Source organism: Sinohyriopsis cumingii, chromosome 8 (genome assembly GCF_028554795.1).
Source record: "Sinohyriopsis cumingii isolate HCF-2022 chromosome 8, ASM2855479v2, whole genome shotgun sequence".
NCBI lineage: Eukaryota > Metazoa > Mollusca > Bivalvia > Unionida > Unionidae > Sinohyriopsis > Sinohyriopsis cumingii.
Window position 1 is genome coordinate 121,049,518 of NC_142968.1, and position 14,685 is coordinate 121,064,202.

At 35.1% G+C, this 14,685-nt stretch overlaps 1 protein-coding gene across 8 annotated transcripts in view; it reads left to right on the forward strand.

Moving 5' to 3' along the window:
- The window catches only part of LOC149794528 (uncharacterized), a 98,730-nt gene extending 86,740 nt beyond the window's left edge, over nt 1-11,990 (forward strand). For all 8 annotated transcript variants that reach the window (XM_089968771.1, XM_089968772.1, XM_089968779.1 and 5 more), the window contains 3 exons: nt 1,952-2,047; nt 2,747-2,949; nt 6,951-11,990. In XM_089968771.1, the coding sequence (XP_089824897.1) occupies nt 1,952-2,047; nt 2,747-2,949; nt 6,951-7,103 (452 nt within the window). In that variant the 3' untranslated portion in view covers nt 7,104-11,990. The remainder of the gene's footprint in view (nt 1-1,951; nt 2,048-2,746; nt 2,950-6,950) is intronic.
- Nucleotides 11,991-14,685: the final 2,695 nt, after the last annotated feature.

Consider the following 14,685-nt stretch of genomic DNA (forward strand, 5'->3'; position numbering starts at 1 on the left):
TCCTGTGTTAAAACCACAACCAGAAATTATAATGTGGATGCCAGTTCATAACAGTTGGAGAGCCCACCTGTTGCCATACCCCAGCATGGTAAGCAGCAAGTGGGGTTCAGAGGGGTTTCCTCTTCACATCAACCTTCTGGCTGTAATCAATGCTTTTCATTTCTAGAAGGAACAGCTCTATTTGAAATCAGTTATTATCATGTTGGACAAGTCATTGGTGATCGCCTACTTGAATGGGCTCACCAGAGCACCTGACCTATGTATTCAGGTTTGGAATTTTCTGTACTGGTGCACCTAGCTAATGTAGCCATACAAATCTTGACATATTCCCTATTCTTTAATTGGTCATTTGGCAGATTTACATGCTTTTGATGTGTCTGATGATAGACATATTTGTAACAAGGTGGAATCATAGATTTCCCATCTTTGTCTCTCCAGTCCCAGACCCAGAAGCCTGGGCCAAATCATTCCAGCTCCTATTGGACTTACCCAATACTTATCCAATCACATTAGGATACAACCCTACCAAGCACCCCACAAATGTAAGCATACTAATAGATGTATTGCTCAACATGAAACTGGTGCAACCTAATGCTATCTAGGGGGAGGTAATAGGTAAGAGTTTCTTCCCTTTGTCTTTAAAATCTATATCAGAGAAGACAAACTTTACATCTTTTGAAGAGGGCTGGATCTGGGAGGTAAAGGAGTTTATTTTTGTTACATTATTATGAGTGGGTAATTATTCTCAGAAAAATGTAATTTACAAAAAGTTTCTTTCCTCCATTTTGAATTCACTTTTTAAGAAGTAAGACTTGGAATTCATTATTAGAAATACCATTCCATCCTCCATAAATATTTGTTTCAGGAGCATAATCTAAACCTTTCTAGGTATTTAAACCGAACTTGGTGCACATGTCAAGCAAATTGCATACAAGTGCTATAGAATTGTACCATGGACACAAAGGGTATGATAAGTAGTGTATAAACTGAGAGTGCTATGAAATAGGGAACATGCATTAATTGTGTGGAACTTGATGGGAATCAGCTGAGACACTTGAAATGCTTCCTTGGAATGTAAGTAAGTGACATATTTCTTTTGAAAAGGAATTATATTCATATAGAATGTCTGCTTATGTCTCTGCTTTGTTTTGACATTGTATCAGTAAAGCTTTAGCATTGAAAATTCCAGTAATGTGTGGTGAGTGTAACACTGTCAGATAAGGCAAAATGTCACCTTGCTCTTAACTTACCACAGGTCTAATAAAGATGTGGTATAGGTCGTTGAAGAGGAAAATTCTTTCACATTAAAGTGATGCTTAGATTACCTAAACATATCAGTGTAATCATTTAGAAATCTGGGCTTGGTGTCAAACTGTGATTTTTTTTATTTAGAATACATAACTCATGTCTTTTTATGCATTTGTATATTGGGGCCATGTATGATTTTTTTTTTTTTTTAAACCCACTGTCTGCACTTATAACAATATTTGGACCCATGTTATTATCAAATTTATGTCAGGCACCAGAGTAAAAACACATAGCTTCTTTTGCAACATGTTCTGACAACAAGTAGGCAAAAGTAATAGATAATTGACTCATGCTAGATATCAAGCCTTGTTGAACCCAATTTGACTCCTGTTATCAGTTAGACACATTTATTTTCAGAGTACAAATCTGTCCCAGGGGTGAGTAATATTTTCTTGGTACAGCCAAGTGGTACCTGGTCAGGAAGAGAGGATAAGTTTTTGTGCTGAGCCCTGTGCATGTCAGTATTACCTGTACCTGGCTTCCCGTTGCACCACCTACACAGTTTAAAATGATGACTTCAGCCTTGTCACTTGGAGTTTTGCTTTTTTAAATATCAACAGTCGCCTTAAAATAATGATTTCCTTGGGTAAAACATGTTTCTCCCAAGCCACTTTATTTATTTATTTATTTATTTACTCTCCAGTGTTTGCAGAACAGCCAGTAATGGATGAAGAGTACCAGGCATTGTTAGAGGAGGAATATGCTCTGAAACTTGAAGAGGAGGAACTGGTACAACTTGGTATGTCAGTTGGCACATTTAAATCTTAAGGTTTTCCACAGCATACTAGTGGTTCAAGTAATCTGACCAAGAGAATATGACACCCTCTGGATTCAGATCAAATCCAGTCTAGTTTACCCCCAACCCCAGGTCAATAAGGACACCCTCCCACACGCATCCAGTCTGTGTTGGTAGCCATTTACAGTTCATTGAACTGTATAAAAAGCAATAGTAGTTGATTGCTGTGCTCAAGGGCACACCAAGGTCCAATGAAAATCAATAATTTGTGATTAGAAATATGCATTGCCCGCCACTTGGCCATCTTGCCTCATGGATGTTGCATTCACTTTTTGTGGTGGCTATCAATCACAGATGTTGAAATCAATGCAGATGAGTTTGTAAATGTTCAAGAATCCATTATTCTTCAGCTGTTTCTGGTACTGGATAGATTTCTTTTAAATAAATTTTTAAATGTGGTATTTACACTCTTAACATGAATTCAAACTGTAATAGTCAAATCTGTTTGTAATGATTGCTAAGGGGACCAGCTAAAAGTCATTTTATGATCAGCTAACCTTTATATGCAGATTGGTACATATTTATATATAAATGGGACCTTTGAAATTTGGTCTTTATACACAGGTGCCAATATATGCAGGTGGAGAACAATATGCTATCCCTTTACTTACTTTAGCAGTAAAGAACTGTACCCATTTTCAGAGAGTGAGCTGCGTCAGAAGATAGAAACAGAGAAGAGTGAGATTGAGAGGTTGCACCAGGAAATTGCAGAACTTCAGTACTTGCGTCAGGACTCAGACCTGGAGGACATGAGTTCCAGCTCCGAGAGCAGCTATGAGAGCGATGATGAGGAGGATCTACAAGAAATCCTGGACCAGCTGCTGAATGAAAATGAGGAACTTGAGGTTGGTCTGCTGCGATATCAATAGTCCTTAATTTCAAGCTGCTTTTTATGCCCCTACTGCTAGCACTGGTGATATCCTCATCTAGTCCTGTCCATCTATTTATCTGACCATTGCAGCAAATTCATCAGAAAGACTCTTTCATTGAATTCAGATCAAGTTGGCAGTACAAGTGACCCCGCTATAACGCGCCCCATGATAGTGCGAATTTGGATATAATGTGGTTGTGTCATGGCTCTCAAAATTTCATGTATTCATTCGCACATGAAAAACTATTTTTTTTCTTCGAAGTACATGAAATAGTGCATGCAAATTTTTTTTCATTTTGGGGAAGAGATTGTGTATGAATTTGAATATAATATGATTGTGGCTTGGTTCCTGAAATTTTAAATACATGTACTTGTATTTTTCTTGTACCCAGAATTTTTTTATTTTTTTTTAAGTACGAGAAATAGTGTGTAAAATGTTTATTATCATTTTGGGGAAGAATTTGCATATGAATTCAAATATAATATGATCTTAAATAATGTCCACTTTATTAGCTAGAAATTGAAAAGGTATGAATTTGTACATGCGTTCAGCTTAAAAATCTTTATAAAAGTATTTTTCACATGTTTCTTTCGATATTCACAAAATCTGAAGTAAAAGTTATATGCATGCTGAAAGCATGTGTTGTTTGTTAATTATTCTTGCTGTAGTCATTCAAATGAATAGGCGTACAAGTGTTAATTATTGGGAATTTACAATGGATAATGGTACACGGAAACACATGAGAAATTTTTTATCAGTATGAAATTTGTACAGACACCATTCATAGACACTGGAAAGTAATGAACCATACATGTGCTTCGTCTTTCTTAACCTAATTTTGCTGTTAATTTTTTCCATTGAATTCAGACACATAATGATCTGTGTCAAAATTACTGAATAGTTTAAATATGTATGCAGTTTTTGCAATGGAATTATGGATTAACTGCATGCCATGACGGTATGATATCAGACAGTAAGTAAACTGTGTGAATACTCTGTTCATGCTATATATTAGATGTTGAATTCAGACACAATGATCTGTGACAAAATTATTCAATATTTTTAATCTGTGTGCAATTTTTTAATGGAATTACATGCATGATGAATTGCATGCCATAACAGCACAGTAGTAAATGGTGTTGATACCCTATTCATGATATACATTAGACATGAATAAACTTATATGTGCCAATGCATTGTTCTCTGAAAAAAGTAAAATACTGTAAAACCCCACATTAACGTAACCCCGCTACTAACGTGATCCAATTTTTTTACCCCAATTATCGTGTTATGGTGGGGTTCCACTGTATTTTCAATTTTGTTTCTTACATACTTTAACTTTTTGAATGTGGACATTTTAGTTTACATTGGGCGCAAACACTTTAGAAGCACAAATCTAGTTATCTAAAACTAGTATTAAAACTGACAGGAAGGTCATATTCTTTGAATTTTTATAAATATGGTTAATTGTTCAGCTGTAAAAAGTAATATATGTTCAGTGTCTTGTTCATTGTATTTCTGACAAAAAAAAAATTTTGTATAAAGCCTTTTCAGATTTATACAAACAATGCCAATCTACCATCCAAAATGGCCACAGTTACTAAAAATATATAAAACCCATGAAATTATATCTTTTTTCTGACAAAAGCATTGTGGCATAAAAGGCTTTTTGTTTTGTTCAAATGATGCTGATTGATTGTCAGATATTAAGGATACAAGGACAGAGAAATGTTTTAACAACTGTTTTCATAATTAATCATCAGCATTTTAAGAGATCTTGACAGTGAACAGTAAAAATTTTTTTTAATCAATCTACATTTGCATTTGACTGTTGCTCCAGTGTCAGGCAGGTGAATCAAATCCTTTTTCATTTGTTGCATTTTTCATCATATGTAACCTTTGTCTAAACATTGTTACCAAGAATTTTCAAAAATAATTTTAAGGAAGAATTCAAGAATAATTTTCTTTTTCGATTTTTCGAGACATTTTTCAGAAGTAAGAAAAGTGACATTTTCTTCAATAAATTGCAGCTTCAAAGAATATCAGACAGTTGGCCAGCCTCTATACATGTGAGAAAAATGATTAAATAATCAGCAACTAACATTAGTAATTTTAAACATAAATAAACAGCAGTGTTAGTAATCTTGATTATCACATGCTGGCAGAATACGTGACTGGCACTTTTGTGGAATATATAACTGAGTACTTGACTGGCATTTACTGGAGTCCCACTTAGTATATAGCTGAGTACTTGACTGCCACTTAGTATATAACTGAGTACTTGACTGGACCTTTTGTGGATTACATGACTGTATACTTGACTCAAACTTTTATGGAGTATATGACTGAGTACTTGACTTCTATGGAGTATATGACTGAGTTCTTAATAGTCTCTATATTGAATATATGAATGAGTACTTCACTTGTACTTTTATGGAGTATATGACTAAGTACTTGACTGGCATGTTTATGAAGTATATGATTGTGTAATTAACTGGCACTTTTATAGAGTATGTGACAGTATGTGATTGGGACTTTTAAGAAGTGTACAACTGAGTACTTGACTGGCATTTTTATGGAATATGACTGAGTACTTGACTAACACATTTTTTAAAGTGTAGGACTGAATACTTGACTGGGACTTTCATTGAGTATATGACTGTGTACTTGACTGGAACTTTTTTTGGAGTATATGGCTAAATACCTGACTGGTACTGGTATGAAGCATGTGACCAAATACTTTACTGGTATTTTATGAAGTATATAACTGAATACTTGACTGGTACTTTTATGGAATGTATGACTGAATACTTGACCAGCACCTTTGTGGAGTATATGATTTAATACCTGACTGGCATTTGCATGGAGTATATGGCCAAATACTTGACTGGAGTCAGAGTTGTCATGTGTTAAAGACCCAGTGGACAATCTTGAAGAAAAGGGACTTTTTTTCCACAGAAGTGGTATATCAATGAAAATCAGTAGAAAAAGATTATATTTGGGGTCGGCCATTAATTATGTCAACAAAATGGGGGGAGGGGGTTTGAAGAATTGACAATTGTTGTCATGGGGGAGGGGGGAGTTCAAGATAAATTGATGTCAACAATGTTATTTTTTACAATAAATTTAATAAATCAAAAAATAGGAAATTAGTTGGTGCGTTGGTATGACACACACTTGCTCGCCCGTCAACAGCCCACCATGTTCAACAGCACCAACAACGCGATCTTGGGCCTAGGCAATTACCACATGCTCCTCAACCACAAAGAATTCAGCCAATACAAGTGGCTGCCAAAAGACAGAGAGAGCTGATGGCAATTATTGCTCAAGGAGTGATATTAAGTGCAGAATGGTTAGATGAAGATGATGTTGACTTGTTGAGTGTATCGGTTCCACAAGAAATTAATGAATCAGCCACTATGCCCATTATAACAATTGAGGAACATTTGGCTTCCCCATGGGAAGATGATAGAAGCTAGAATATAAACTCTCGATTTTTTCATGAATTCAAAGTGTTATAGTCAATTTGAAGTCTGTTAAACAAGTAATAAAAATGTATTCAAATTTATTTGTAGACCTTTTAATTTCCATAATTCTATTTTTAGCATAAAAGCCAGCCGTATAAAATATTGTTAGTGTGTGGGGGGGGGTAAAATTTTATTGGGGGGTCACTGAAAGTTTGACAGTTGTTGACAAGGGGCGGAGGGGGGTAAAAAATTGCCTAAAAATTGTTGACATAATTAATGGACGTCCCCTTTGTGAAATCCTAAAACTTTATTTCTTTAATACTAAATGAATAGAGTTTAGACTAATTGATGATTGATGTACAAGAGCCACATTCCTTACTCCAGTTGTGTGGCTTTGATATCATTCCTCTCTCCCTACCTCCAGAATCATCTTTCGTCCTACAACATTAGAATGTTAGCTGTACTAAATATTTATCCGTATTTTGAATGAGACATTTTCTATTCCAGCGGAAAAATGCTGAGTTAGGCCAGAAGGTTCATGAAGAGAGAATGATCTGTCTGGGAGTGAAGGTTCAGATTAGGCTGCTACAACAGAAACAGTTGGGGGACTCCTTGGGCTCTGATGTCTTCCTGGAGAAGGACAGTCTTATTGAACTCTGATATAATGCATTTACCCCTGGATATAAAATGGATTTGTATTTATAAGGTGTTGTACAGAACCTTTGTGCTACTTACAGGGTATTTTTCAAAAGTGAAGAGTCAGACCATGAAACACTGAGTGATAAATTCATTTGGAAAAAAAGACAGCTTAGTAGGCTTCAGACGATATGAATTTAGGGTTTTGAAAGGGTTTGTCTTGTAACAAATATGGGAAAATGCATGTTTGCTGGACAGGACAAGTCCAGACTAAACATAAAATGAATTTATTTGTCATTTTCATTGGTTAATATACAGAACATAAGAGAAACATACTGATTTTTGTGTATGTTAATAAAATGTCTATGCTAAGTGAGCAGAAAATTGTAAGTTGTATTTTTTTTCTTCTAGATCTGTGTTTTAGGTGCTATATTGAAATTCTTTACATGTTTTCATTAGTAGATGTATTCTGTTTTCATCAGTAGATGTATTCTGTTTTCATTAGGATTTGTATTCTGTTTTCATTGAAAGAAAACAATATCCATGTTCATGAAAGTTTGTGCAATAATGACTCTGTACTTGGAATGTTATGTTCTAGTCATCAGATTCAGTTCCTTATACAGAGATTCCTTACAGGATGGCAAAAATGCCCTTTTACTCTTGGATTTATAATAAATAGTCATCATTAAAATTAAAACTGTCAGTCTTGCTTTCGTGATTCTCCAGAAATAGAACTTGTACCTATTTCAGGTCTTCTTTTCCATGGATCTGTTCATTGTGTTATCCATATGTATTTCAGGTCTTCTCTTCTATGAATCTATTTGTTGTGTTATCCATTGAGGGCTTCTCAAAACAAATTGCTAAAGGGGTGAGGGTGGTGTTGGAAGACACTTTTGTATAATTATGGATTCTTTACAAAAATCTAGCTATGTCAGGAAATAAATTGACCAAATGTGCATAAAGAATTGTTTGAATGTGTTTAAATAATGCAAAACAGTTTAATTTTAAACATTTAGAGCAAAGTTGTCAGCATATTTCTCCCATCAAGTTATTATTGTCAATTCTGTCAACATAAACTATGCAATGGAAAACAAGTTCCAGATGTGTTGTACATGTCAGTATAAACTATACAGTAAGGACAAGTTCCAGATGGTTTGTAGATGTCAGTATAAACTATACAGCAGGGACAGGTACTAGATGGTTTGCACATGTCAGTTTAACTGTACAGTAAGGGCAAGTTCCAGTTGGTTTGTACATGTCAGTATAAACTATACAGTAAGGACAAGTTCCATATGGTTTGTTTGCCAGTATAAAATATACAGTAGTGACAAGTTCCAGATGGTTTGTACATGTCAGTATAAACTATACAGTAAGGACAAGTTCCATATGGTTTGTTTGCCAGTATAAAATATACAGTAGTGACAAGTTCCAGATGGTTTGTACATGTCAGTATAAACTGTACAGTAAGGACAAGTTCCATATGGTTTGTTTGCCAGTATAAAATATACAGTAGTGACAAGTTCCAGATGGTTTGTACATGTCGGTATAAACTATACAGTAAGGACAAGTTCCATATGGTTTGTTTGCCAGTATAAAATATACAGTAGTGACAAGTTCCAGATGGTTTGTACATGTCAGTATAAACTATACAGGAGGGACAACTTCCAGTTGGTTTGAGTGATGGAAATAATAGCACTCAGTCATAGTGAGAACACTCATCAAACAGAGCCCTTTATTCAAGTGCACCCTTAGTTAGTCATAGTCACTAAGTCATTTTAACACTCATCTAATATAGTCATGTAGTCAAGTACACCAAGCTTTTAGTCATAGTCACTAAGTCATTTTAACACTCATCTAATATAGTCATGTAGTCAAGCACACCAAGATTTAGCCATAGTCACTAAGTCATTTTTGACACTCGTCTAACAGTCTTGTAGTCTAGCGAAGACACTGAACACAAATTTGTGAATGAGATGTTTATTTATAATGTAATTAAATGATGAATGAATCTGACACCATACTTGTGCACATAAAGTCCAACCATGGATTTAACAGAATGGTGCAACAATGGATATTAGAAAACATTATCGGTCTTAAATGGAACTGATCACAAAATATAACTTTAGTCTTTAATTAAAACAGAATCAAGGCATGGAACTTGTAATCAAATAAGATATGTGGATCTATCACCATGGATGATTAATGTGTAAAATTTATATACAAACATTAACAATATCTGATTCATCAGCAAGATGTGTCTATAACTGATTTTCACCTGTATAGCGATATTGATTTATTCTTTTCAAAAGAGAACATACGATTATGTATCTCATGGCATCAAGCTGATGATCCCAATGCATTTCTGGTTCAACAGTTCAAATGGCGAAGGAGCAGCCACGCATGGCCTACCCCTCCCAGTCTGCAAAAGGACCCCATGAGAGCCTCCTCATTCCCTGCAGACCTGTTGGCCCTGAAACTTTGGTTCTTCACTGCAACTAAACCAATACCTTCCTCCAAGTCAATGTCATCGTTGTCCACAGCATATGGGTTACACAAAACCCCAAAATATTCCACCCATGTAACAGATACTAATACAATGGCTGAATCATGTAGTACATATGGCATGGTTAAGTGCAAGTACAGTAGTATACATTATGCATGTGCGCAAATGAATTTTTTCATCACAACTACTGTATGAGATTATTATTATAATAACAATGTTTGGACATGAATCTGTGTCCAACAAGAATAATCTTACTGAATTAGAAGAACTAGAATATTATACTCATCCTATAATTGCATTCAGTTAGTCTCATCAGTTATAATAATGGCTAAGATGAAACAAACTGAAGTTTATGTCATAGCTGGCATTATGTAACTTAAATCTGACTTTCTAGAAATTTTGGATAAATTCCCAAACATTCAGTGTTTACAATAATTCAGTCACATAAAATGGATGGCTAGAAAGAATACAATTGATATTTCACATACTTCTGCAGCTGAAGATTGCTTCTGTAAAGTGAGCAGCTTCCAAACATAACTCATATTGTAATAATACAGTGATAATTTATTCTATAAGTACCCAGGTTATGGTCAAATGCACGGCCAGGAAACTTGAAGTATGCAGATTTCTTACTGCAGGCACTTTGTGGATGAACTCATGTAATTATTTTGAAATAGGTACAGCTAAAAGTAAACCACCATTGGTTAACACTGTATGCAGCAATGAAACCCAAGGACATGCATAATGTATTGACATTAAGAATAAACAATTCTTTGATAATATTCAAGAATAGCTTTATAATTACCTTCTTTGGTCAGGAGTGCTACTTTAAAAGCCTAGTTGTATGCTAGTTGTATATCTATGAAGTTAGAAAAGTGGTTGATTAAGAAAGCTAAAACAATAGAAATTACATGCTGTTGATTGCAAGGTTAATATTTTCTCTGAATGGTATTTAATTATATGCCCATGCAAATTTCTTTGATCTTTCCATACTGTCAGTATGATTATGGAAAGCATGTATTTCTTTAAAATACATGTACCAGTGGTTAGGGCAAAATGTACATGGTATATTTTACAGAAAAATAAGTTTCCAAATATAAATACATTACCTGCACTAATCCATACATGCCAACCAGTATAGATGACTGCATTTATATGAGAAAATATGAACAAGTTTTTTGGATGGATATACTGCATGACCTTGAGAGTTCAGTATATCCATGTGACAAAACGAGTTCATATTTTCCCATACAAATGCAGTAACCTTTTTATTATATGTTCATTTTCTTATTCTACCCAAGGCATAACAATATAAACAAAAATACACTACAAGAAACAAAGTAACTGAATTGATGCCATATTCCACACTAAATACACAAGAGCAGATTCATCAGTACACAACAACAACATTATTAATGCGCACATAACTCCGCCCAGATAAATTGAACTTAGTCTCGCACTAGACATAACTTTTGAAAAAAAATGACCTTTTGGTCTACTTTAATTTAAATTTGGAGTCATATGGTGAATGAATGTGCATTGCAACAACTTTTCCATTTTGATCTGGAATGAATAGATTTTGGTATTTTTGTTGATTCTATGAAATTTCATGATTATGGACTGGATTTATATGTGCCAATCCTACATATAGTACATTGGATTTCAACAGCATGTTGACATCTGCAAGTGAGTTTCTGTTCTGTCATTGATTGTTTGAAATCATAATATGGGAAAAATGTTAAGTCTTTCAATTGCAGTTATCAAAAAGATGCTATGGAATTAATGTTTATTTCATTTTGAGTGCAGTAAGGAGGATGTAATTGCACTTGGAATATAATCGAAATTACAGTACAATTTCGAAATGTGTAATACAGCTTGAGAACCCATGACTTGGCTCATGTAATTTGGATTTGCAGGACTAAGAAAGTACATTTTGAGGAAATTCAGGATGTAACACTGTAAGTATATTTTTTGCTATTCTTATTACCAGCTGAAGAATACAGCTTATGCCTTGTCACTTGCATGTTATTTACAAGGACCCTGTCTGGCATCTATAGCTAGCCTAAATCCAAAACATTGTATCAAAAAAGTTAATGCGGAATGTGGCAAAGCTGCTGGTATATGGCAGTTCACAAAACATCTGCTTTAATTCATTCAAAAACAAATTTAATCAACCAAAACGTAAAGCGCCTATTATTTTAAGTGTACATCATTTGATTACAAAGTTGTTCCTAATACACTTTTGGGCACACATGAGTGCAATGTGAAGTGCATGTGAGTGCAATATTGTAAAATACTGAACAATTCTGACAATATAAAGTTAACAGAGAAAAAATGAGCATATATTAATTATGCTTTCTTCACCAAATTACATTATGCCTTTTTAGTGTAATAAAAAATAAATAAAATGTTGTTTTGTCATTTTTATTATCATCTCTTTAATTCCACTTTATGCACAAAATACAATACTGAAATGTATGAAAAATGATTTAATATATGCATTACAAGAAATACAGGATACATGAGTATGTGCTTTTGGCTCTCTCTCTCTCTCTCTGTCTCTCTCTCTCTCTCTCTCAAAAAACATGCCACTATTCATTATTACCAATATTCTACAACAAATTCATAAATAAAATAACATCAATACCTAATTTCAATATTTTACAAATATTTGGCTCTCTCTGTGGGGGCTACTCATGGGCTAGAATCTGAATGTAAAAGACTGATTTCCAGTCAGTGCTAGGCTGATCCCAGGATTACAGTGTATTCTGGGCTGATCCCAGCTCAAGTAGAATTGGTGCTAGGCTGATCCCAGCTCAGCGTAAAAACCGATTCCAAATTGGTGCTAGGCTGATCCCAGCATTTAAGTGTATTCTGGGCTGATCCCAGCATAAGTAAACTATGTGCTAGGCTGAACCCAGCATGCTAATGTATTCTGGGCTGATCCCATCTTAACTTAATCTATGCTAGGCTGATCCCTGTATAAGAGTGTATTCTGGGTTTATCCCAGATTAGTGGAATAGAGATAGGCTGATCCCAGTATGAAGAAAATATTCTTTTATTTTTCCTATTTAAAACTGTGAAAGAAATGTATTTAACAGACATTACCTTTATGCTATTAGTATAGCTTATGAGTATCTGATCTGGGAAAAATGACGTTTGGCTGATCCCAGCTCAATGTAAAAGATTGATTCCCAATCAGTGCTAGGCTGATCCCAGCGTTACAGTGTATTTTGGGCTGATCCCAGATCCAGTAAAATTAGTGCTAGGCTGATCCCAGCATTCGAGTATGTTCTGGGCTGATCCCATCTTCAAGTAAATCTATGCTAGGCTGATGCCAGCATTACAGTGCATTCTGGACTGAATCCAGCTCAAGGATAATTGGTGCTAGGCTGATCTCAGCATTAAAGTGTAATCTGGGCTGATCCCCAGCTTCTGTGGACTGTTAGGCTGATCCAAGCTCAAGTAATTTATTCTGGGCTGATCCCAGCTCAAGTAGAATTGGTGCTAGGCTGATCTCAGCATTCAAATATATTCTTGGCTGATCCCATCTTCAAGTAAATCTATGCTAGGCTGATCCTAGCATTAATGTGTATTCCTGGCTGATCCCAGCTCAAGGATAATTGGTGATATGCTGATGACAGCATCAAAGTTCAATCTGTGCTGATCCCAGCTTCCGTGAACTGTACTAGACTGGTCCCAGCTGAAGTAAAATCTGTGCTAGGCTGATCCCAGCATTCGAGTGTATTCTGGGCTTATCTCAGCTGAAGTAGACTATGTGCTATGCTGATCCCAGCATGCTAATGTATTCTGGGCTGATCCCATCTTAACTAAATCTATGCTAAACTGATCCCCACATAGAGTGTATTCTGGGTTGATCCCAGATTCGTAGAATAGAGCTAGTCTGATTCCAGCATGAAGAAAATATTCTTATATTTTTCCTATTTAAAACTAAAAGAAATGTTTTTAATGGGCATGACCTTTACGTTATTAGTGTAGCTTATGAGTATCATATTGGGGGGAAAAAATATCCTATCCCATAGTTGCCCCATGCACATGAACAACATAAGGGCACAACCCTCGATGTAGTCATCAATGGGTGGTGGCTGGGGTGGGTGGCAGGCCAGCACAGATCCATAAGAAAAGTTTGATGCAGAGACTCAAAATCCATTGTCTGTACCTTTGAATAGCCAGAGAAGTGAAACTCTACATTGAATTTCATTGTCTGTACTTTTGAAAACCAGAGAATTGACTGATCACATGGTATGATCATACAATGTTGCATAAGATTATCTAATTTGGTTGGCTCTTTCAATTCTGCTGCCAATTCCAACCAATAGGAATAGTTCTGCTCATGCCCCCCCCCCCCAACAATCCCCATGAAAACATCAAGTAAGAGGCTAATAACAGTCTCTTGCATAATTCCCTGTCTACCTCTCATTTTCACGGTACATGTACAGCACTCCTATCGAAGTGTTAGCCACTGACTAAGCCTTATAATTTGGCATTACATCATCTTACCACACCACCAATTCCTCCCTCAATGGTCATTACCAGACAAACCCCATTGGAACACTGGCAATGTGTACCTACAATAACTCAACATCATCAAGTTGTGTATAAACTAAAATGTAATAAATTATCATTAATGAATTTGAGAACATTCTTTATTGTGATAACTCAATCCTTGTATCATTAGATGTAACATCACTATATACCAACATTCCGCATGCAGATGGTATTGAAGCATGTAAATATTTTATTGATAACAATCTTAATAATAGCACACTATCTAGTGAAGATGTATGTAAAATAATAAAACTTATCTTGGAAAACAATTATTTTCAATTCAATAATATGGATTACATACAAATAATGGGTACAGCAATGGCTAGTCCCATGATTCCTTCATACGCTTCCCTTTTCATGGGTGAATTAGAAAAAGATTTTCTTCAAAACGAAAAGTTTAATCCATCTGTTTGGTTCAGATTTTTAGATGACATATTTATGATCTGGAACCATTCAAATGAAGAACTGAAAAAATTTATTGATCGCCTGAATCATTTTCATCCGACAATTAAATTTACTTATACTGAATCAAGT